The 23,205-nt window shown below is 52.2% G+C and overlaps 1 protein-coding gene across 2 annotated transcripts in view; it reads right to left on the reverse strand.

Moving 5' to 3' along the window:
- Positions 1-1,086: 1,086 nt before the first annotated feature.
- Positions 1,087-23,205, reverse strand: part of STAG3 (stromal antigen 3) — a 23,284-nt gene continuing 1,165 nt past the window's right edge. Inside the window, exons 2-25 of one of the 2 annotated variants that reach the window (XM_042461853.1) lie at positions 22,885-22,961; positions 22,572-22,683; positions 22,328-22,479; positions 16,521-16,594; positions 14,172-14,295; positions 13,518-13,616; positions 12,366-12,445; positions 12,082-12,189; positions 11,883-11,988; positions 9,993-10,104; positions 9,314-9,417; positions 9,111-9,203; positions 8,660-8,749; positions 8,306-8,506; positions 5,292-5,362; positions 4,941-5,028; positions 4,658-4,750; positions 4,489-4,581; positions 3,725-3,902; positions 3,478-3,617; positions 1,885-1,986; positions 1,653-1,798; positions 1,444-1,572; positions 1,087-1,331 (exon numbers count right to left, since the gene is read on the reverse strand). In XM_042461853.1, coding sequence (XP_042317787.1) covers positions 1,142-1,331; positions 1,444-1,572; positions 1,653-1,798; positions 1,885-1,986; positions 3,478-3,617; positions 3,725-3,902; positions 4,489-4,581; positions 4,658-4,750; positions 4,941-5,028; positions 5,292-5,362; positions 8,306-8,506; positions 8,660-8,749; positions 9,111-9,203; positions 9,314-9,417; positions 9,993-10,104; positions 11,883-11,988; positions 12,082-12,189; positions 12,366-12,445; positions 13,518-13,616; positions 14,172-14,295; positions 16,521-16,594; positions 22,328-22,479; positions 22,572-22,683; positions 22,885-22,944 — 2,745 coding nt within the window. In that variant the 5' untranslated portion in view covers positions 22,945-22,961 and the 3' untranslated portion in view covers positions 1,087-1,141. Of the gene's footprint in view, positions 1,332-1,443; positions 1,799-1,884; positions 1,987-3,477; positions 3,618-3,724; positions 3,903-4,488; positions 4,582-4,657; positions 4,751-4,940; positions 5,029-5,291; positions 5,363-8,305; positions 8,507-8,659; positions 8,750-9,110; positions 9,204-9,313; positions 9,418-9,992; positions 10,105-11,882; positions 11,989-12,081; positions 12,190-12,365; positions 12,446-13,517; positions 13,617-14,171; positions 14,296-16,520; positions 16,595-22,327; positions 22,480-22,571; positions 22,777-22,884; positions 22,962-23,205 lie in introns of those variants that run through there. The other variant, XM_042461854.1, reaches the window with a different exon arrangement.

The raw sequence follows: 23,205 nt of genomic DNA on the forward strand, positions 1-23,205 counted from the left end.
GCCTCCTGAACACAACTGCCCTCGGTGGTGGCACTCCTAGTTGCCCCTGGCTGAAAGGAGCAGCATCCTGCCGTTTGCATCTGGAATTGCCTGGCTGCCCACCTTCAGCGAATCACAGCCACTATTCCTATATCCTTCCCTGGTTCCTCTCTGCTCACTTTATTTCCAAACATCCCCAAACTCTGCCCTCCTCCGTCCTTTGGCTTGCCCTCTCCCACTTGCCTGCTCTAGCTACTTCTGTAATCTGGGGAGGGTCCTGCCATGGATGGGGCACAGCAGCTGAAGAGAGTTGCCAGTGGACTGGGTCCAAGGGGAGCTTGGCGGGAAGTGACTTTGGGCAAGTCGCTCACTTGGGATGGTGGCACATTCACACCTTCCAGAATCTCTCAACCCGAATTAGACTTACTTTTGCCTTCTGCAAAACACTTTCCATGTCTGCTTGGTCTGGAGCATTCCTCTGCTGGTCACTCAGACACATGTGCAGAGGACAGCCAGCCCTGCAAAGTGGACAGCAACTCTCCCCAAACATCCTTGGCAGTGATGCTGGCAAAGTTCCCAGCCTTACCGATTCAGCCTCCAGTCCAGGTGGAGGACATTGCGGTCCTTCAGCTGCGGTGGGCGGTGGCCCTGAGGAGGGGCCCCTGAGGGCCATTGGGAGACCAGCCGTGGGTGGCTGCTGCAACAAAGAGCACAAACACACCAGCAGCACATTAGGGCCAGGGATGCATGTGAAGAAATGCATGTACTGCCACTCCTCAGCAAAATCCCTCCTCACCATGAACCAGGTCTCTTGCCTACCTCTGCAAAAACTCTGACTCCGAGCCGGAGTCTTCCTCCTCCTGGGCCAGATGAAGGCGCCCCACTGCCTGGCGCGTCCCCCTCAGAGCGGTGGAGGTCAGCAGAGGGGTCTGCAGGCGGCTACTGCTTCTGCTGGAGGGGAGGCTGGCATCGCTGCCTTGGCGCCTGGAAGACTCTGGCAAAGCAGGGCAAGCTGGATGATTTCCACCTGCAGATCTGCACAACTGGGTCCCTCCCTTCCCAACCACAGGGCAATAAAGGCATTCCCCCCCTCTCTCTCTTACACACACACACACACACGGGAGGTACGCAACCAGGCACTGAACTTCGTGGCACCTCCCGTTCACCCACCGTCCAGGCGTCTCCTCTTGGCAGCCGGTCTGGGCCTCCCCTTGACCTCCAAATCACGCTGGGGGTCTGCCCCTTCTTGGGGGCTCAGGGAACGCTGATAAATGAGGAAGGAGGCCCAGCGGGACGCCTCGCTCTCCTCAGAGGAGAGGTGAGACTGGCGCATCATCATCCGATAGGACAAACTGCGAGGGGAGCAGGAAGAGCCAGATCTTAGCAGCAGCGGAGCAGAGAAGGGAAAGAGATCCCTTCCCCCCAGATGATGCCTCTTCTTCTTCACCCCCCCCAGGTGCTCACAGTGGGGCTTTGTCGGGGTGCATTAGCCGAGGGGAGAATTCACTCAGCAGCTCCAAGAAGGGCAGGTTGACGAGACCCAGCTGGGCGTTGGAGGAGCCAGCCTCCTGGAAGGCAAACTTGATCCCAGCCCTGGAAAGGAAGAGAAAGAGCGGCCATGGCAAGGGCCCTTCACCCTCAGATGGGTCCCCAGAGGAGGGCATCCCTCTCACTTGTGCAGAACAACGAGGGCCGAGCGGTTCTGGAGCTGGTGCAGCCCAAAGAGCAGGGAGAACCGTCGGGCCAAGTCTCGGATCTCCTGGAAGGCTGCCGAGTCCACGCCTCCCGGTCCCTGCTCCAGGAACAGCTGGGTCAGCAACTATGAGGAGGAAGAGAAGGAGGGTTTTGCATCGGCCACCAGCAATGCCCCTGCAGACGCGGCCCCAAGAGCCCCCGCCCTGATACCTGCTGCAGGCTGAGGAGCAGCGTGTGAGCCCACTCCGTCCGGTCAATCTGGCGGGCCCGATTCAGGGTCTCCTTGATGATGTCCCCGTAGTCATCATAGAACTGAAAGAGAAGAAAAGAGCCAGACGTGGGGCAGCAGCGCTTCCCAGGAAGGTTCCTCCGCAGCCAGAAGCCCGGTTGAGTACCGCCCCAAGGCGCAACGATGGTGCAGGGGAGACCATTATGGCAGCTGGCCCCATGGAGGCCGGTGGGGGGGGGCACGCTCTGCTGCCAAACGCTGGCCTGGCCAAAAGAACCTATTCAGAACAGTCCGCCGCTCGGCGGCTGTGCAGGTTCTGCAGAGACCGAACCGGTAGAGAAGGCAGCAGCCTCACCCAGGATGACTCCAGAACAAGGAAAAGGGTTGCAGTGGCTCCCAAGGACAGGACCCATCCCCAAATGTTCCCCAAGTGCCAGTCTTAATTGTTTCTCCCATTAAAGCATCCCTGTGCTCCCTTGGGTCAATTTAAGGATGTCTTTGGCCAGGAAGTAAACTGGAAATCAGCATCTGCTTTACTTCCTGCTTAGAAAAGGCCTCTCTCCTGGGCCCCAAACATAAGGAAATTTCATGCACACACACATGCACAAATAAAGAACATCTGAACAAGGCCCACAGACAGCCTTCTGCCCACCTCGGCTCTAAGGGAGCAACGTGTGCCGCAAGGAAGGGGCTTGAAGCCGGAGGAAAAGCCCTGGAGCCAAGCCACTGCTGCTGTCACTGAGGACTATGGAAATGTGTCCCCAAAGTTTTCGTCAGGCCCATAACTGTGAGGGCTGGGCTCTTTTCCCTGCCAAGGCCATGGAGAACATAGAGCAGAGAGAGAAGACACACCAGAAAGAAGAGCTTTGAAAAAGAGAGGAAGCAAGCCTTACTGAATGGAAATACGAGAAGGAAAGATCCTTTAGAACTACAGAGCGATAGAGTCAGAAGAGACCCCAAGGGCCATCCCCTTTCTTCCATGCAGGAAGACCCAATCCAAGCTCTCCCTGTGACAGACCAAGAAGGAGACTCCATCCATTCAGGCAGGAGCCTCTTCTACTGCTGAACTGACAGCGACCTAGAAGAAGAGCAATTTCCAAAGCGACCAGCTTCTTGGGCAGCAAAGAACCAGCACCAGCCCACTGCGTCCCTGGTCTTCCTGCCCAGCAGAAGAAGCTCTCTTCCTCCTGGAAGCCTCCCTTGGACTGGGGGGCCCAGCAAGGATGCCCACCGCAGGGGCTGAAAAGGCCTGGGCCAGAAACACCGTCCACACCACCCTTGGGGCAGCAGATGACGGAGCCCTGGTGGCACAGCCATTAAATGCCTGTCCTGCAGCCACTCACTCACAAGCCACAAGGTTGCGAGTTCAAATCCTAGCCAAGGGCTCAAGACTGACTCAGGCGTGCATCCTTCCAAGGTCGCAAGCCACCCATCTTGTTGAGGGGCAATTAAGTTAGTGCTTAAGTACACTGATAAGCGGAATAGAAATGTACCTGCTATTGCTAGAGAACCAGGGAGGGATGGAACAGGGCAAAGGGGCACCCCCATCTGGCCCTGCCCTGCCCCCCAGGTACCTTGGAGTAATACTTGAAGACATCGGAGGCAGCGCTCAGCTCCAGCACTCCATAGACAATGAGCTTGCAGAATCCAGCCAGCAGATTACGGCGCTGGTGCAGCTGTTCGATCTGGAGCGCCTCCTCCTCCTCCTCGCTGTCTGGGGTCATGAAGTGGGAAGAGGAGGGAGGTGGGTGGGGTTGCCCTCTGGAGGGGGTCACACCCAAGGCAACTGGCGCCCCCGCAGCAGTGCTACCCATCCCTGACCTTGAGCTTGGCAGTGGCTGAAGACATGGTCCACAATGAAGCCTGCCAGCTGGAACTGCAAGGCCAACTCTGCCTGGTACTCCAGCTCCGGTGGCAACAGCGCCGGGTGTCCTCCTCCTCCTCCTCGGGAAGACTGGGGTCCAAGGATCAAGAGGAGATCGCTCAGGAGCAGAAAGGCCTGGGGAGGAAAACCAGGGAGGGGGAGAGTCAGGACCCATCCAAACAGAAGGGACTGGCCCTCTGGGGAAGTTGGGGGGGGCGGGTTCCCTTCCATGCGACGGCGCCAGGCGGAGCAACCTGCCCTCCTCCATTGGGACATCAGGGCCCCTCTGTGGCATCGGACTTCCCCTACACCCTGCTTCCTCTCCCTCCTCTGCCATTTGTATGTATTTTGCTTATTTTATATCCTGCCTTTCTCCCAAATTGGGATTTCCTCTCACCAATTGCTGAACACAAGGACACTCTGCACCAATACAAAACTCATTGCCTTTTCCTGTGTGTACTGTTTTTCTTAGGCCACAAGAGGCCTGAATCTAGAGTGGATGGGGAGGAGAAGCAGAGTCCAGCTTTCTCTCTGCAAGCCACCCAGTCAGGTGAATGAGAGATCATGGTGCTCCTCTTGGAAAAGGAAGAGGACAGTCGGCTGAACCCAGCCACTGACAGAGGGAATGGTCACACCTCTTGTGGCCAAGGCCTGCAGAAGCCTGGCAGCCCCTGGAGCTTCTCGCCTTGTTGGGCTGGGCTTGGACCAACCTGTCGCTCACCTGTTCCTTGACCTTGTGGTCCATATTCATGAGGCAGCTCTGGCAGAGAGAGCAGAAGGACACCACTTGCTCCTTGAGGCCCAACAACTGCTCCTGTCCGGTGGGGAAAGGGGTGTCAGGAAGGCCAAGGGAGCAAAAGGGACTCCTCTTGAACCAAATCCCCGCTCACCTGGCTGGGAAGGGGCTCGGCAGCTGAACCCGAGAGATGGGCCAGTTCCCAGAGAAGCGAAAAGTAGGAGCAGGTCATGGCAGAGACAACCACCTGCAAGGAAGGAAGGAAGGAAGGCATTAATCTACCCGTGCCACAGGAAGGCTGGTGCCTCTGAGGGAAAAGCAGGGGCACCTCCTCTGCAGCTGCGGGAGTGGAAAGGGCAGGAGGGGTAGCTGGAGCACCCTGACCCACCAGTCAAGGGCCCAGGTCAGTTCAAACTCGACCCTGCGCCCTCTAGTACCTCCTGAGGGACCTCGCCTGTGTCCACCGCATGGTGCAGGAGGTGCATGCAGGGCTCAAAGAAGCGCCACGGAGTCAGATCATGAGCACTGTGGACAAAAGAGCAAAAGGCTAAGCAGCACGGCCTCTCCCTTTAATCCACTCACCAGGAGCCACATGAAGGGCAAGGCAGGCCTGCTTTTCCCCACAACTGTTCCTGAACCCCGCAACCATGCGCAAGGGCTATGGCGTATGTGTGTGTGACTGGACAGACAGGGAGATGGACACAGCCTGTCCAGAACAAGGGAAGAGGAGGAGGAGAGCCCACGGACTAGAGCGTGACCCTAACCCCTCTCTCTGCTCCTGTACTTGCCTGTGGAAGATGGCAATGCGCTTGAGAGTGGCAGCCATGCTGTAGGCATCTTCTTCTTCCAGGAAGGAAGCCTGAACAGGAAGGAAGGGAAGGAAGGTAGGGCTCACCCCAAACGCCTCTGTCTTTTGTCTGGAGGGAGAGTAACCTGAGAGCACAGGGGGGCCCTGCTGCTTGATTGTTTGCCTGCCCCCCCACCCAAACCACGCAAGGCCACCCCTGTCATTGCCTTCCTCCAGCCTTTCATCAGGAGCCACCTTTGGACTGCAGCACAGCTGGGACAGAACACATTCCCACTTGAAAACAGATAAACCAGGATCAAAATCTCCAGAAGAGAAAAAGATAGGTATTTGGACAGCAAGCAGGTCATTCTGAAGACCAAAAAGCATCCTACAATGAAGAGTTTGAGAGCTCCTGATGGAGCCAACCTGCCCAGGCATTCAAAGGGGTCAAATTGGGCAGCCCCCGCCCGCCCCCTCCACCCCGCTGACCAATGCCTTCAGGCCATGGAAGGGGAAAGCCAGTTTCAGTGAAGCCCTCTCCCGGCAGCCCCAGCGTCTTCCCCCAGCAGGCCCAAGTCTGCTCCGGAGGGCTAAACGACTGTCCCGGCCAGACTTTGGTGGAGCATGGGGCTGCTGCAAGGAGGGGGGAACTGCTGTTTGTGTGTTTATCCCACTTTATCCCTTGAATGCTTTTGCTTATTGAACAAGATCCTGGCAACTCCTCAGACGATGTTTTCAAAGAGACTTCCAAACACAGACAACACAATACAACATATGCCCAAGTGACTTCCTATTTGGCATGAGCCGGGTACCAAGTTAGATCAAGGCGCTGGAGGCTGGCATGCCATGTGAAGTCCCAACGAAGACCTGGGTAAAGAGGTCCTCCTCCTCTTTAAACTGAGAACAGCCCTAGCTAAAAAGAACCACATACACAAACACACACACACAGGCCTGGGAATGTGTGTCTGTTTTCCCTTCTGTTTCTGAGCAAAACCTGCACTTCATCTGTGTTTGTCTGCAATGAGACTCAGCCATGGCTTCAGACCCTCTGTTCTATGCTCTGAAGACATCTGTAGCTAACAGACAGATAGAGAGATGGAGGGACAGTCGGAGGAGAGCATGGCAGGGGCCTCCTCTGGTCTGCCTGCCAGGACAGCAAGAAAACCACGGAGAAAGTGGGGGGGGGGGGCTTGGCAGCCTTCTCCCTTGTGATGCACATTTGCTCCTGGAAGCAGCCACTGTAACGTGGATTAACATGGACCACCACCACTTTGAGACTCTGAATATATTGTCAGCTTAAATGTATAGACTGGTACTGGTTCCACCCAATATCAAACCAAAAACTTGAGAGAGTAGGGGGACATAAAATGGGTTGGATTGTGCAGCGGGAGAGCGTTTAGACTTTGCTTAGTGATGAAGCAGCATCCCAGCCCGAGTTGATGGGGTCCAGTCTCCGCTCTCTGACAACGGCAGAACTGAGCCCTTAATCAGCCCAGGCTATGCTAGCCAGCAACCCAGTACCCCAAGGCTGGCTGTGGGGCCCTTGGACTTGCCCTGCACAGCCCCAGGGCAAGACCAACGGAAGATGGGCCCACAAGGCTGATACAAAGACCCTCCATCTCCCTCCCAGGTATAAGTACTGAGGACTCAGGTAAGCAGCAGGAAAGTTCACTCCTCTGGACCATTCTCAACCTTCCTATATTTTCCTAGCTTCAAGTTGCTAAAAGCATCTAAGTTACTAAAGGGGACGTTTCCCCCAGACAGTCCAAGCTTCCCTTGAATTCAGAGATCAGATGAAGAAGCCTTGCTAAGCTTAAGAAAACATCCTAGTTTTCCCTTCACAATACTCTACAGCAAAAGAGTGCCATAAAAAGGAAGACCCCTCCTCTTTTACACTTTATAGAGGTATTTGCACACTTTTAGACAAGGAAAGCTGAATTGCATAAGACAAGGTTTCTGGAACATACTCTCAAAACATTGCTGATAACATGCCTTTAAGCCGATGCAAATCTAGGTTGCATTAACAGAAATGTAGTGTCTAGATCAAGAGAAATCATAGTACCACTCTATTCTGCTTTGGTCAGGGCACACCTGAAAGAATACTGTGTCCAGTCCTGGGCAAAACATTCAAAAAGGACATTGGGAAACTGGAGCCCTGTGTCCAAATGGCGAAGGGTCTGGAAACCCCCCGGCCCCTATGAGAAGCAGCTGAGGGTGCTGGGTATGTTTCGCCTGGAGAAGAGACGTTCAAGAAGTGTTATGAAAGCCCTGTTTAAATATCTGAAGGGATGTCACACTGAGGAGGGAGCAAGCTACAGGAAAAGAGATTGCACCTCAATATTAGGAAGAGCTTTCTGACAGTAAGGGCTGTTTGACAGTGGAACACACTCCTTCCTTGGAGATTTTGGTGGAGTCTCCTTCTTTGGAGACCTTTCAACAGAGACTGGATGGCCATCTGTCGCAAGGAAGACTTTGATTTGGAGTTCCACTGTTGCAGAAGGGGGTTGGACTGGATCAGGGCCCTTGGAGTCTCTTCCAACTCTAGGGTTCTATGATTCCATGATCCTGTATACCAGGAACATATAATCAAAGCATCCCCAACAGATGTCCATCCAGCCTCTGTAGGTCCCTTTCAACTCTATGATCCTCTATAACCCTATGATTCTATCTACCTGGTGGAAGAGGCCCAATTCACTATCGACACCCCTTGCTTGAAGGGACCTCAGTGGCCATCCAGTCCAACCTTCTTCGGCCATGCAGGCTCTCACCATCAAAGCCCTCCTTGTGACAGATGGCTATCCAGCTTCTGTTTAAAAACCTCCAATGGAGACTCCATTACTTCACTGAGGAAGTGTGTTCCACTGTCGAACAGCTCTTACTGTCAGGAAGTTCTTCCTAATGTTCACAGCCCCCTGCCCCCAATTACTTCCACCACAGTGATCACTTGTGTGCAGAACACACAATACACAACAGAGAGAGAAAGTTCCCATAACTGCAACCAAGAGTTCTTGGTACCTGGAGCAGGTCCGTGGCTTTGTGCTGGAATTTGTCTGCCAAGTGGTCCATCAGGCGACTACGGGCAAGGTCTGCCCGGCTATAGAAGGCCAGTTCAGGTTGGCAGAGCAGGTGGAGGGTCTGAGAAGCTTCCCCCAGCACCTCTGCGTCGGTGTGCTTGTCCACCACTTCCCACAGCTGGGCCAGCAGCAGCTCTAAGTACTTGGTGGCAAAAAGAGAGTGGGAATGAGTGAGAATGCCTTGCTTGCATTTACTGCTCCTGGCCTTTCCTGCCCTCCCCTGTGGCTGCAGCTCTCAGGAACAGCCAAGGCCAAACAGGACTGGACCCCGCGGAGGAGCCCATGCGTCCCCTACCTTCTCCAGGCGGCCAGTGCTGTAAAGGGCCAGGTCAAGGTAACGCGGAGCCTCCAGCAGAGGAACCACCTTCTCCGCGTCGGCTGAGAACTGCAAAGAGGCAGGGAAGGCAGACCCTGAGGCTCCCAAGGGAAAGTGACCGCATGGCCTCTGCCCAAAGGGGCCTGCCCTGCAAACCCAGAGCTCAGAAGTGTGACAGGAAAAGTCCACTGAAACCAGTCTTGCCAATTTCCGGGGATTTCCCCGGAATCTGGGGAATTTAATTAATTTCTTTCCAGGGATTCTGACTGAATAATAATAATAATAATAAATATTGGGGAATTCCGGGGATTTTGGTAAAACATTCCAGGGGATATCTTCAAGTCCTGTTGGCAACACTGACTGAAACAGAAGGGCGCCCCCACCCCATGCGCTGTGTGCTTCTCAAAAGGGTCCATGGAGTATGCTTCACCTTAGTGAGCAGGTGAGGCAGCAGCGGGATGAGATGCTGGGTGAGCTTCAGGCGGTCCTCAGCTTGCATTTTGCGCTCCCGGGCAGAGAATACCTGGCAGAGCACAAGGGGAGAAAGAGATGGTTCTGGTGCCGTGACAGTGGGCAGGCTGGGCTCATCTCAGCCAGCCAGACCCCCACTCCCCAGCCCTCCAGATACTGTACCTTCTTTCCAGAGAACCTGCCGACAGGGGGATGCCCCTCTGTGGCCTGGCGCATGCTGGCCACCAGGATCATAATGAGGGCACTCTCTTGCCGATCACCCAGGCCTGCCAAGACAGGAAGAGATCAGCCAGGGAGTAAAAAGGAACATCAGCCACTCCTTGGCAAGGTCCTGCCACGGTTCTGGGGGGGGGGGGGGGCAATTTATTTGGGTTGGGGGCTACATCAACCACCTTGCGACCCCTCAGGGGCTGCTCTATCGCCCTCCATGGTCATCACAGCACAGACCCTCTTCTTGCTCCACTGAGTCTGGCAAGCCGAGAGCAGAGCAGCCTCAGCCAAGTTCTCTCCCAAGATGGAGAGGTTGCAGGGCACCTTTTTTGAGGCAGCCAGGTGTGGGTCAGCACATGCTGCCCCCAGGAAGCAAGGTGGTCCTGAGTAATCATAATCATAAAATATTTATTTATATCCCGCCTCTTCCACTTTGAGGATTGAGAGGGCAACAGCAGTCCTCTAAGCTGGGGTTCCTCCTGCCCCAGTCTTTATTGTAGCCAGGCTGAAATACTTCTCCGGAGCAAGTTCATTATATCCCCAGCTGCGAACCTCGACAAAGCCCCCCTTTCTGCTTCTGGATGCTCTTTACCTGTCTGTGCGCAGAGTCCCCCCCTCCATCGATCCTCACCTTCCACGGACGGCTCTTCCAACAGCAGCCCAGTCAGCACCTGCCAGTCCTTCAGGAGAGGAGCTGCGCAGTCCCACAGGCTGTCCACCAAGTAGGCCGCGTGGTCATGGAACTGGGTCAGGAAGGAAAGCAGAAGTGGCAGCCGCCAAAGTCACCCTCACATGGAAGAGACAGCCACCAAGGCCACCTTCACTCCAGGTGTTGGCGCTGCTGAGAAACGGCAAGCTCCCCTCCCAAAGCAGTTTAAGATTTCTGAATGGTCCACAGCAAGTGAAGAGCAAATACAGATGTTCTGGGCACAGAGCTTAATAAACAGAGAAACAAGTAGGATAAAACAGTAGCTAAAAAGGAAGACAGACAAACACTCAAGCAAGTCCAGGCAGCTGTTCTGTAACCAAGGCCACGAAGAACTTGGCAACTTGGTGGCCTGAGAAAAGAGCACCGAAGGCCGTCTACTGAGCTAGTCCATGGCTTAAGGGAAAAAGTGATTCTGAGGAACAAAGGGTCACAAAACTCTTACATAAGCACTAAGAACCTGGCTGTCTCTAAACATATTCAACAGGATCTTCTAGCCCCTTTGAAACTAAGTGAGCACCAAAACACATGGCACAAAATATCCTGTTTGAGACCACTTTAACTGTCCAGGCTCAATGCTAGGGAATCCTGGGAACTGCAGTTTGGTGGGACATTTAGCCTTTTCCGTCAGAAAGCGCTGGTGCCACAATAAACCACAGTTCCCAGAATTCCATAGCGCTGAGCCACGGCAGTTAAAGCCGTCTCAAACTGGACTATTTCTGCAGTGAGTTTTGGACCTCGGAGAAAGAAGTCTGCAGCATAAGCTCCCATAACTAGATGTAATTCTACCAAAGCTTACACCACAAGCTCTCAGTCAGTCCCAAAGGTGCGACTAGTCTGTGGCTGCCGTTGTATTCGATTGAAACAGTACATTTTGGGCAAGAACCTGTTTTCTTAGACTCACAATTTTAATTCCATTCAAATTCTTGGGTTAAGATGGAGGCGTTAAGAGCTCGGCTTGACACAATAATTTATGTAGGGAGATCAAGTATTCTTTCAAAGACACCCTTCACTGCTGTGAGAGCAACTGGAAGAATTTTAGGCTGCATCTGCACTACAGAAATAATCTGTAGCTGCCATGGCTCAATGCTATGGGATTCTGGGAACCCTAGTTTATTGTGGCACCAGAAGTCTCTGACAGAGGATAAATGTCCCACAAAACCAAAAATCCCAGAATTCCATAGCATTGAGGCATGACAGGGAGGGGAGCATAGCAACCTTTCTGTCAAGAGGAGCCCTAAACCTGTCAGCTGAACAGCCTCTTCAGAGTCAGAAACCTGGAACTGCCAGAGAGAGAGAAAAGCCTCCAAGAACAAGACCTAAGGCCCTGAACGCTTAATTATTCCTTCTTCCTAAGGATATACCGTTTTAAACCCATAGTGGGAGAATTCAAAGCGTTAGTCTGTAGAATCAGTATGTAGAGATCTTGTAGCACCTTTGAGACTCCCTGAAAGAAAGAAGTTGGCAGCATGAGGAGCTTTCCTAGACTTAAGTCTTTGGGTCATCTGAGCATCTGAGGAAGTAGACTTAAGTTTAGCAAAGCTCATGGTGCCAACTTCTTTCTTTCAGTGAGTCTCAAAGGTGCTACAAGATCTCTCTACATAATGTTTTAAACGCAATGTGTCTTATTTTTATGCTGTGTTTTAATCAGAATATTAAAAATAACAAACAGATATCCAGGATTTCACCACTGACCCATTCATTCAAACCCATAAAAAACTATGGATGCTGGCAGTGAAAGCCTTCGACTTCACACTGGAGCAATGGCTTGGTGCCCCCAACAACAGTGGATTTGCGACAAGGCCGCCAGCTCACCTCACTTTCGATGAAGAAGCAAAGCAGTGACCGAAAGAAGGCCCTGGCAGCCTGGCGGCGCTCCTCGGGCTCCCCTCCTTGGGCGCACTCTGCAGGCGCCAGCAACCTGGGGGTCCGGAAGGGAGAGTCAGAGGAGGCAGAGAAAAGGGTAGCTGGGAGCCAGAAGGGGGCTGGGTTTTGGGGTTCGGACAGCACTCACTTCCTGTACAAGAATTCCCCTGCGGCAGCGGCTAATGGGCGGCTGGAAGCGTAGACCAGCGGGAAGATGCTTTCACAGTCTGAGTCTGTCAGTACATCTTCCATGTTCCTGCACAGATGGTCAGATGTCAGAAAGCCATCACTACTGGTCAGCGAGGGAAGGTTACCACGCTAGAGGGGGCCCCAAGCAGACGCTTCTACTCCACCAGTGGCTATGGGGCAGAAAATGGTGTCACCCCAGTGCCAGCTGAGCCTTCCCGCTACTTGTCCTGAGGTGCCACTCACTGAAGGATAAGGGTGAGCAGCCTGACCGCTTCCACCGCCACCTGTGGCTCCTTGTCCAGCACCATGGACACCATCCGCTCCTGCAAGGAACAACAAGGGTGACAGCTGAGGGGCACCGATACTCCCACCCATGGCCCCTGCCTAAGCATATGGATGCCAGGCACAGGTGTAAGCAGTCATGGCACCTTCAAATAAAAGAAGCATCCTCCTTCCACTTGGCTCTGCCTGTCCACTCAGGTCATCTGGGGAAGTCCTGTGGCCTCACACTCCTCACCTGCGTCCACTGAGCCCTTGGGAGTCACAACTCACAGGGCTTCTTGGCCTACGCTTGGTGATAATTGTCCCGCATCCGGCTATTAACTGGGTGGCTGCCTTGAATGCTGCTTTTGCCTGTTGGCTCCTGAGGCTTTTAGCCACTGCTTTTCAGCATCTCTATCTGATAAGAGTGCTGTATTTTTACAGATACTTATTGTTAACATTTCATTGCTTATGTGACCTTCCTCAAATGTTTTCCTCTGGAACTGGAAAAGTAGAACAAAAATCTATACTAGATAAATCATGGAGAAAGGAATCTGACTCCTACTGAGTTGCATGAAAGCAAAACACGGGGAAAGCAAAACCCTCAATCAATCAATTAATCAAGAAAGAAGATGATTACAACAGGGTTTGCAATGAAACGAACAGCACAAGGCAGTATCCAAGTGACTCAAGCAAGCAAGAGGAAGGGAAGGCACAGCTCAGGCAAGATGGATGAAGCAACCCCAAAGGATTTCCCTGCCCCAAGAGGGAGAAACCCGCTGTGTGCCAACTCCTCCTCTCTCCAGCGCAGGGGAAAGGACAGCTGGTTCCAACTGTGAGGGGTTCAGTTCCACAGCAGTCATAGGGATTGTCCTCATGTGAAGGGGAGGCAATCAGACACAACAACGAAGACGTCCTCCCATCCCAATTGGGAGGCACTTCCCGAGACCAAGCCCCATCCAGCTCCCAGAGGGGCAGCATTCTCTTTTGGGCATCCTCTGCGCAACGGCTGCACCAGACAAGCACAGCCGCTTGGCTGGACCAGAAGTGGGAGCAACGTGGAAAGGATGCCCTCTCTCGACAACTGCTTCCCACATATGAAATGACGGATCTAAGTGGAGCAATGCCTCTCACCTTGAAGCGGCTGGTGAAGAACTCCATCTGGGCCGCAGTCCCCCGGCAGCAATAGAGTCCTTTCAGAGCCAGCAGGCACTTGAGACGGACCTCCCCCTGCTGCAGAGAGAAGGAAAGCAGAGGCCTGTGGGGCAGGCATCCCTCCCCACTCCCAGAAGAGGAACCAGTGGCTGAGCTGGGAAATGAGGGCTTCACCCTTTGGGCTCCCAACTTCCCCAACAGATGAGTTGCATGGAGGCTTCAGTCAAAAGGGCTTTGTTCCAATCGCTGATCACCACAGCCAATAAGCCAGGTCCGCAGCACAGGAGCCCAAATTTCCTAAGCAAATACCCATTCCACGTCCAAATTGTTCTTGCTGCAGTGGACCAGGAGCTACTTGGCAGCAACACTACAACTACAATCCAGCAAAATGGTATGGCACCCAGCAACATACTGCCGTACACAGGAGAAGGAAGAGCCAATGCAGCATGTCTGTCTTGCTGCGGCCCCACTGTCTCTGAATAAGGCATGCCACAATGGACTCTCATATCTAGCAGAAGCCAAGTTGGTGCCAAAGGGATGGGGCCAGAGTCCTGCATGTCCAGGCAGGTGAGCATGGGAAGCCTGTGAGGCCCAGTCTCACAACATCCCCCCCCCCTTGTGCCTGCTACCCACTTTGTCATGCAGGGTCCAGCCAATGTATTTGAGATAGCCGTCCGTCAGGAAGGAGGCGCTGTAATGGTGCATCCACTGGCCCATCTCTTCAATGCAAATGGCACGGATTTCAGGTACCAGGTCACTTCACAGCAAAGAGAAAACAGTGGGGAGGGATTAAGAGAGAAATACCAGCTTTCCTCAGGGCAACGTTTACAACTGCAACAGCATCTCAGTATGGGCCATATGTGTTGCTTTTGGGATCCAACAAGTGTTCTTATAAATGTTTGTTGTAAAGTACCAGATATGATGCTGATGGAGTTAGAACTGAGTGGAACAGAACTGGATTGTCTTTTGTAAATCAGACAAATGGCAAACTGCCCTACCTTTGATATCTAAAATCTGCTTAGACCTAAAATGATGCTTGCTTCAGCTAAAAAAGAAAAAGCTCATGTTGCTTCAGATACATTGGACACCAGTACAACTAACAGAGGAAACCCAGTCCACTTCGACTAAATGTTGGTGATCTATGTTTACAATGGGGCAGCTCAGTGCTCACCACTTTTGGATTAGAAGTACTACAACACATCAATTTTGCATTAGAATCATAGTTGGAAGAGATTGCAAGGGCCCTGATCCAGTCCAACCCCCTTCTTCTGCCATGCAGGAACTCTCAATCACAGCATCCCATTGACAGATGACCATCCAGCCTCTGCTTAAAGACCTCCAAGGAAGGAGACTCCACTACACTCCAAGGAAGGAGTGCATTCCACTGTCGAAAAGCCCTTACTCTCAGGAGGTTCCTCCTAATGTTCAGGTGGAATCTCTTTTCCTGGAGCTTGCATCCATTGCTCCATTGGGTCCTGTTCTCTGGAGCAGCAGAAAACAAGCTTGCTCCCTCCTCAACATGACATCCCTTCAAATATTTAAACAGGGCTATCATCATATCACCTCTTAACCTTCCCTTCTCCAGGCTAAACATCCCTAGCTCCCTAAGGCATTCCTCATAGGGCTTGGCTTCCAGACCCTTCACCATTTTAGTTGCTCTTCTTTGGACATGCTCCAGTTTCTCCACATCCTTTTAAAATTGTGGTAGACACACATACAGTTTTAAATAACATCACTGCTATGTGCAATTTTACAGAGAGATGGTGTTGCTGAAAGGTTTCTACTCCAGGGCTGGTAAGAAAAACATTAGCTACACATGAAGGTGCATTTTACAGATGTCAACTGCAAGGAAATGTATTTTGGACATGATTAGTTTATATGAATGTATACGCTCAGGCAACTCTAATATCCTATGCATGGATCTCCCTATTTTATTTTTCTATTTTAGTATTTCTGCTTTAAAAAAAAGTAAGATAATGGTAAGGCCCCTTTGAACAAAACTTATTTATTGCAGTCATCAAAGAATCATAGTTGGAAGAGATCACAAGGGCCTGATCCAGTCCAACACCCTTCTGCCACAAAGGAAGACGCCAACCCAACACTCCTGACAGGTGGCCATCCAGCCTCTGCTTAAAAACCTCCAAAGGAGACTGAAGCCCGATACAGACGGACAAAAAGTGCCATCATGGGGTAAATTTAAGGGCTCCATATGGGCATCCATATGCACCCAGCCCTAATAGTGGCACCCGTGCACCATCTTGCTGTGGCCCCATCCACACAGGACACATGACGATGATGAATGGGCATCTGCACACCCAAGCGGCGCTCGCCGGAAACACCATCACCAAGGTGTGTGAGCTCCATTATGGCGCTCCTAAACAGAAGCCACTGCGCGGCACTGACGCACTCTAGGCAGCTTCTTTTAGGGAGTGCGTCAGTGCCATGCAGTGCGGTTGGTGCGGCGGCAATGAGGGGTAAAGATGGGCGGCATATATCTCCCCGGAGGCAGCAGAGTCTTCCACAATTGAACAGCTCTAACCGTCAGGAAGTCCTTCCTAGCACTGAGGTGGAATTTTTTTCCCTGTAGCTTGAATCCATGTTCTAGCCTCTAAAGCAAAAAATAAGCTTGCTCCTTCTTCAATATGACATCCTTTCAAATAGTTAAACACAGCTTTCTCTTCTCCAGGCTAAACAAACCCAGCTCCCTAAGTCTCTTCTCATAAGGCATGGTTTCCAAACCTTTCATCTTTCCAGCTTGTCAAAATCCCTCATGAATCGCGATGCTCAGAACTGAACAAAGCATTCCAGGGGAAATCCCATCTTTCTCCCTAAATGGGATCCAAGGCAGCAAGAAATCTTGCCAAGAAACCCCATGACAAGCCTCATCAGGGTCTGCATAAGCTGAAAATGACTTGACGGCAAACAACAAGATAAGAGAGGCAAGTTATGGCTATGATCTCTCTGTACCCGGACTTTGCTCACCGGTAGCGATGAACAAAGACTCCTTTGAAGATGCCATTCATCAGACTCTCCAGCTCTTCTTGTTTCTCTTGGAACTGGGGAAATAGGAAAGGGGGCACAAGAGGTTTGAGTCCTCTGGCCAAGTACAGCACCAACAGAAGCTTAGCGGTCTTAAGTACATCGTCCAGTTGAGGCAACCCAGCAGTCAGCCCACAGGTACTGAAAAGCTTTGGGCAAAGTCCCTAACGAAAGGATCCCACTGAGAAAAAGGATAAGAAGGCCTGGAAGCAGAGCACAGAGACACAAGAGGTCATCTTCCAGGTCCTTTCTGGGCCAGAGGCTGGCCATCCAGTAAGGAAGGGTCTCAGAAGCTGCATCCCAGCAAGGGGCAGGACTGGGGACCAGTGGCCCCTGGAATCCATACTGGCCTTCTCCAAACCCCCTCCACTCATCCCTAAACATTCTGCTGAAAACTGTATTCAGACAAAAGCACTCAGAACAGCCCCAGAAAAACTCTTTTGAAGAGCCCCCAAATCCCAAAACAGCAAGGACCCCATCCCCACCCCTCTCCAAAACACCCCAAAACCACCCAGCAGTGATGCAATGGCACCTCTTGCAGCCCAAAATGTCTTCTAGGGCAGCTGAAAATTAGGTGGCAGGGTGTAGGGCAAATCTTCTCCATTAAACCCACTGAAGGAACTATTCCCGGCCCAAACTACCCCCCCCCCCACTTCAAAATCAAAGTTTCTGTCCCATGGCAAAATCTTCCCAGTTTGTAAACCACAAGTAACTTCCCAATTTAAAAGGCCTCGTATGCTGACTGGAGGACCAGAGATTGCCCCTTCCAGTCCAAGGACAGACAGGGAGCCATGACTTGGGACCCACCCTGGCCCCCTCCCACACTCTCCCTTCTCCACCCGAAACGTGCTGCTGATGCTTCTGCTGTCAGCCTCCAAAATGGGGGACCTCAGGGACCACAGGCAGGACAAGCGTAGCCTCCTAGAACTCTGTGCTCCTGACAGCAAATGGGGAGACAAGGTGCGAGCCGCTCCCCAGGAATTGGGTTTACAGAAAGGATCACTGAGGCCTGAGTAGCAAGGACAGAGGGAGGGAGTTCATGGGACACACACACCTGATATAGTCCAAACAAGTCTTTACAGCAAGTAACTGAACAGAGGCCTTTAGGAAGGTAGGAAGAAACAGGACATTTACACATGCTTATTTATTACTTATAACTTTACACATTATTGATAGCCGCATTACACCTAGGATTCCCACAAGATGTGCCTTACATCTTGACCAAGAGCCAAGACCGTCTCTGCCTCCGAGCCTATAATCTAAGATGATGTACTGCAAAAGGAAGGGAAATGATGGCAAAGAAACTCTCGCACACAGGTCCTGAATGTGAGGAGGTTCTTCAGCCTGCTGCTTGGCAGGCCAGCCGTTGAGTCAAGGACCCCATTGGTTATGCAGAGGGGTGCTAGGTAAGGGAAAAGCAGGACAGATGTTTGAAACTGCATTGGTCCTTGCCCCATCCTTCAAAATCAAGGCTATGCACCCAGCCCACCCTCTGGTCTGTTAGTCCTGCTGCTGCTGCTGTGGCTGAATGCCAGGCCAGGCCAGAATAATGCCACTATGTGGGCAAAGGGACTGACCTGATATGTAAAGCCTAGACTTGGTTGGCTGAAACTGGAGGAGTGAATCTGTCCCAGCTTGGGCCACCTGGGTGCTTACTGCAACACCAAACTAGACTGGAGGTTATTGGGAAGGTGCTGCCATCACCCATAATGATTTCATCTTATTCACGAGGAAACACATTCATCCCAGTACCAGCTCTGAAGGTTTGTATATTACACTAGGCAAGAGGCAGAATGGGGCAAACGCTGCCAGTGTACTGCTCAACCTCTGCCCAGCAGCCTCTCTGCCTGAGCTGAGCTGACTGAAGCAACTTCAAATGCAGTGTTGAAGTATCCCAGGACAGTGGTTCTATGGGACTGCATCCTCCATGCTGAGGCTGTCTGGACAGGTCTGGCTCAGGACGTCACAGCTACCATGGCAGACGCCATGTGGCAGAACACACCCGACACCTGTTTTTTGCTTTAAGGGGAATGAGGAACCATTTGGGCTGGTGAGTCCATAATCCCAGCATCATGGACAGATCACTTCTTTCTGAAGTTGGTAGAGGACCCTCCTTGTAGGGGTGGGCTTCAGTCTCACTATGGAAAAGGCCATCCATACAATCGCTCCTAAGCGCCCAGTCTAGTGTTGTGGAGCTAATAACTCACTTTGGTTTGCAGAAGGCCTAAAGGCAGCAAAGCAGGTGAGATGAAGGCCAGAGCATAGGTCACAGAGCCAACACAACAGAACGCTGGTAAAGACTTGTTACTGTGCCAATTATGCAGCAAGGAAAGAAATCTCACTATGCCTTGATTGATATCCTCAATGCACTGCCCAGCTGTTACTCCAAGTGGTGTGATGCTTACTCGCATCAGGGCCAAAAAGTCAAGGACCTGAACCCTAGTTGCCTGCTGTGATAAATTTGCCAGATGCTTTTGAGGAGAAAGTCACTCATATTCACTCTAAATCTGACAGGACAGTCAGCTTGACCGCCGTCCATCCTGGCTGGTACAACCCAGTGGAAGTGGATGCATCAGGTGGGTTCAGGGCATGATGCATGCCTCATTACATCAGGGCAGGGTGTCTTCTGCCATTGGAGAGGTTCTGGTGCGCACTCCTGAAGACGAAGACACCCTGACCGGTGACCTCTGGGCAAAGGAGTGCTACCCTTGAATCTTTCTAATCTCTCTGATAACCCTGCCTGTGGTATCATCTGGGAATGGCTTGACTGGACAGGAGTAGGAGGTACCGTGTTGCAGCGGATCTGCTCCTTGCTGGGTTGGCTCCAGATAATATCATGGGAGGATTCCTGATCAGCCACATAGGCATTAACCACGGCTCCCTCTTGTCCCACATGCTGTTCAACACCTACATGAACCCACTGGAGGAGGCCATGGAGGGATTTGGGGAGGGATGACACTGATGTGCTGATCACTCTTGGTTCTATTCCTTCTTTTAACTGGAACCATCTGAGGTTGTGATGATGCCAGATCAGTGCCTGGAGGCTGTAATAAGCGGAGTGAGAGCCAGCAAAGTGAAGCTGAATGTGGCTGGTGCTTCTGCAGCCCAGGAACTGAGTAAACCTCTCGTCTCCCAAGGAAGCAGAGGCACCGCTCTGTCATACTCCTGGAGTCACCTTTGTTACCTGAGGCCCAGAACACTCAGGGACAGCTTCAACTGGTCTGGCGGCTAAGGCCTTTCCTGGGTAAGGATGACTTGGCCACAATAATCCACACAACGGCAGCTTCCTACAAGGGTTTCATGTGGGGCTGCTCTTGAAAACAACTGAGAAAATGCAGCAAGACTCCTGACCAGAACGCTATACAAAAATCATCACACACAAGTGCAATGGCTGCCAATAAGCTCTGGATTGAATTCAAGGCATTGGTGATGGCAATTCAAAGGAGGGTTTCTCAAGCAGGATGTCCTGAAACTCCAGGGTTGCGTAGGAGATTATGATTGGGGGGAAACGTTTTTTGAACCATTAATCAATAATTTTTATACAGGAAGTTCACTGATGCCCTTCTAGACACCAGGCAGAGTGCCAACCACACCCTCTGGCAAAGCACCCATTCTCTGCTAGGATGCTCTGTCTCCCACCGCATAGCTCTACCTCCTCTGAATACTGAATTACAACACTGGCTCCTGACTGAGGTGACTGGCCAACTCAGTGAAGACTGAAGGGCGATGGATCGCCCCAAATGCCAGCCCACTGATCTGGTGTCCTGCTTTGGCTTTAAACCACAGGCCCACAACCTCCCTCTATCCCAACTGCCACTGCCCAGGCCTTGAAGGGAGGGAGAGAATCATACAATTGGAAGGACCCCAAGGGCCAACACCATTCTGCCATGCAGGAACTCCCAATTAAAGCACTCGCAACAGATGGACCAGATGAACTCCATCCAAGAGCTAGCAAATGTCATATCGGAGCCATTGGCCATAATAGTCTTTGAGGACTCCTGGAGAAGAGGAGAAATCCCAGCCGACTGGAGGAGGGCAAATGTTGTCCCCAAAAAGGTGAAAAGAGGGTCCCAACAATTATCCTTCAGTTAGTCTGAGATCAATCCCAGGAAAGATTCTGGAGCAGATCCTTAAAGAGAGAGTCTGTGAACATCTAGAAGGCAATGCCATCATCACAAAAGTCAACATGGGTTTAAGAGAAAGAAGTCATGCCAGACAAACCTAATCTCTTTCTTTGATAAAATGACCATCTTGGAAGATGAAGGGAATGCTGTGGATGTAGTATATCTTGATTTCAGTAAGGCCTTTGACAAGGTTTCCCATGAGAGTCTTGCACACAAACTTGTAAAATGTGGGCTAGACAAGGCAACTGTTACATGGATCTGTAATTGGTTGACCAGCTGAACCCAAAGGGTGCTCAACAATGGCTCCTTTTCATCCTGGAGATAATTGTTGGGATCCCCTTTTTGAAGATGGGGACGTTTGCCCTCCTCCAGTTGGCTGGGATTTCTCCTCTTCTCCAGGAGTCCTCAAAGACTATTATGGCCAATGGCTCCGATATGACATTTGCCAGTTCTTTTAGTACCTTTGGATGGAGTTCATCTGGTCCTGGAGACTTAGGCCTGTTACAGACTGCCAAAATAACGCTGCTTCGAGTCTCTTTGGAGGTATGCTGTTTAAATGATGCATGCATCCTAAGAATCCGGAAGCTGCACCAAAGCTGCACTCCAGTGCTTAGGAATGGAGGGTGGCTTTGGCGTGACCTCCAGACTCTTAGGACCCATGCATCATTTAAATAGCACACCTCCAAAGAGACCCGAAGCAGCTTTATTTTGGCAGTCTGCAACAGGCCTTAAATCCATTTAGATTAACAAGGTATTCCTCTACTATCTCTTTACTTATTCTGTCCTCTGCTCCATTATCCTCAGGTTGAGCCCCTTTGCCTTTTCTGAGAAGACGGAGGCAAAGAAGGTCTTGAGGAATTCTGCCTTTTCTCTTTCTTCTGTTAGCATTTTGCCATCTTCTCCATGAAGTGAACCTACCGTTTCCTCCTTCTTCCTTTTGTTGTGGACATATCCAAAAAAGCCCTTTTTGTTGTTCTTAACCTCTCTAGCAAGACTGAGTTCCTTCTGCGCTTGAGCTTTTCTGACTTTACCCTACACAGGCTAGCTATTTGTGTGAATTCCCCTTCAGTGAAAGCTCCTTAGTCTTCCATCCTGGTTTCTTGAGACACCTCCCGTTTTTCTTTCTCATTGGAACTATTTGAAATTGTGCCTTCAGTATCTCCCTTTTGAGAGACTCCCATCCATCCTGGACTCCCTTCTCTTTTACTAATCCTGACCATGGGATCAGAAGAAATGCCTCATGGTCCCAGCCTTAATGGAGAAGATGACATATTCTGAGACTGGCCTCCGAAAGCTAGTCCATGTCAGGCTCATCCTGAACCACACTTTTTGAGACCAGATGCCAGGAACGGTGGTGCTAGGCTTTTGTGAACACAACCAGTTTCCAATGAAATAAAATAACTGGCTTTGTGTGCGAAAGAGCCCCCAGCGATACACTCAAAAGGTTGCACCTAGACGTGGGGAGGACAGCTTTCTCCATCATGCCGCTTTGTTGCCTTCCCAGAAAGGTCTGCCTGACGCTGCAGCAGAACAAGAGCAATGCAGGCCCTGTCGGCCAGGCCTCTCCTCAAGCCCCGCACCCCCCGCCGCCTCCACCGCCATCGCCCCGCGTCCGGCAACACTTGCCTCTCTGAGCTGCTGCAGCAGCCCTTCCAGCTTCCCCGGGGCCCTGTGGCTGAGGCCCTTGGCCCGCTCCGCCTCGTACTGCCGCTGGCTGTTGTCCTTCTGGACGCTGACACTCAGAGACACACGCACCAGGCCAGTCATCAGCTTCATGGCTGGAGGGAGGGCGCACAGCGTGGGCTTTCCAGAGAGCGCCTGCTCCTCCGGCCCCTCGCCCATCCATCCATCCGTCTGCCCGCCTACCTACCTGCCAGGGTGCTGGTGTGGCGGAAGGCGCGCACTTGCGAATCAGACATGCTAGTCAGCAAGGCCACCAGGTTGTCCACTAGGTACTCGTCGTAGATGACGCCATGCTGGCCCTGGTGCACCAGCACGGCAATCAGCTCACAGAAGCCCACCCGGAAGCGGCGCCATGCAGGCGTGTTCAGCGAGAGCGGGTACTCCGCTGACTCCTGCGGAAGAGACAGGGCAGGGGTCCACCGGGGACCTTCCTTCCCCTCCCTCCCAGGCACAGCCCCCCCCCACGCTACCCTCCTTTGGGTCCCAGCCACCCCACTTGCCTCCTCAAAGGACTCCGTCATCTGCTGGATGATCTCCGAGTTCTGGCAGTCCCTGAGCATCTGCACGGTCACCTCTCCTGGCGCAAAGAGAGGGGGCAAGCACCAGTCTGGAGGGAGAGGGCGGGGGCCTCCGGGGCTCTGAGTTGGGGCCTCCAAGCCCCTCCTCCCTGACAGACCCTGCCCCCTTGAGGCTGGAGACCAGGAGGGTCCTGGGGAGAAGGGGTCTCCTCTGGGGGGTCTCCTAAGGGGCCTCCAAGCCCCGCCTCCCTGACAGACCCTGCCCCCTCGGGGCTGGAGACCAGGAGGGTCCTGGGGAGAAGG

This window comes from Sceloporus undulatus, chromosome 4, assembly GCF_019175285.1.
Source record: "Sceloporus undulatus isolate JIND9_A2432 ecotype Alabama chromosome 4, SceUnd_v1.1, whole genome shotgun sequence".
NCBI lineage: Eukaryota > Metazoa > Chordata > Lepidosauria > Squamata > Phrynosomatidae > Sceloporus > Sceloporus undulatus.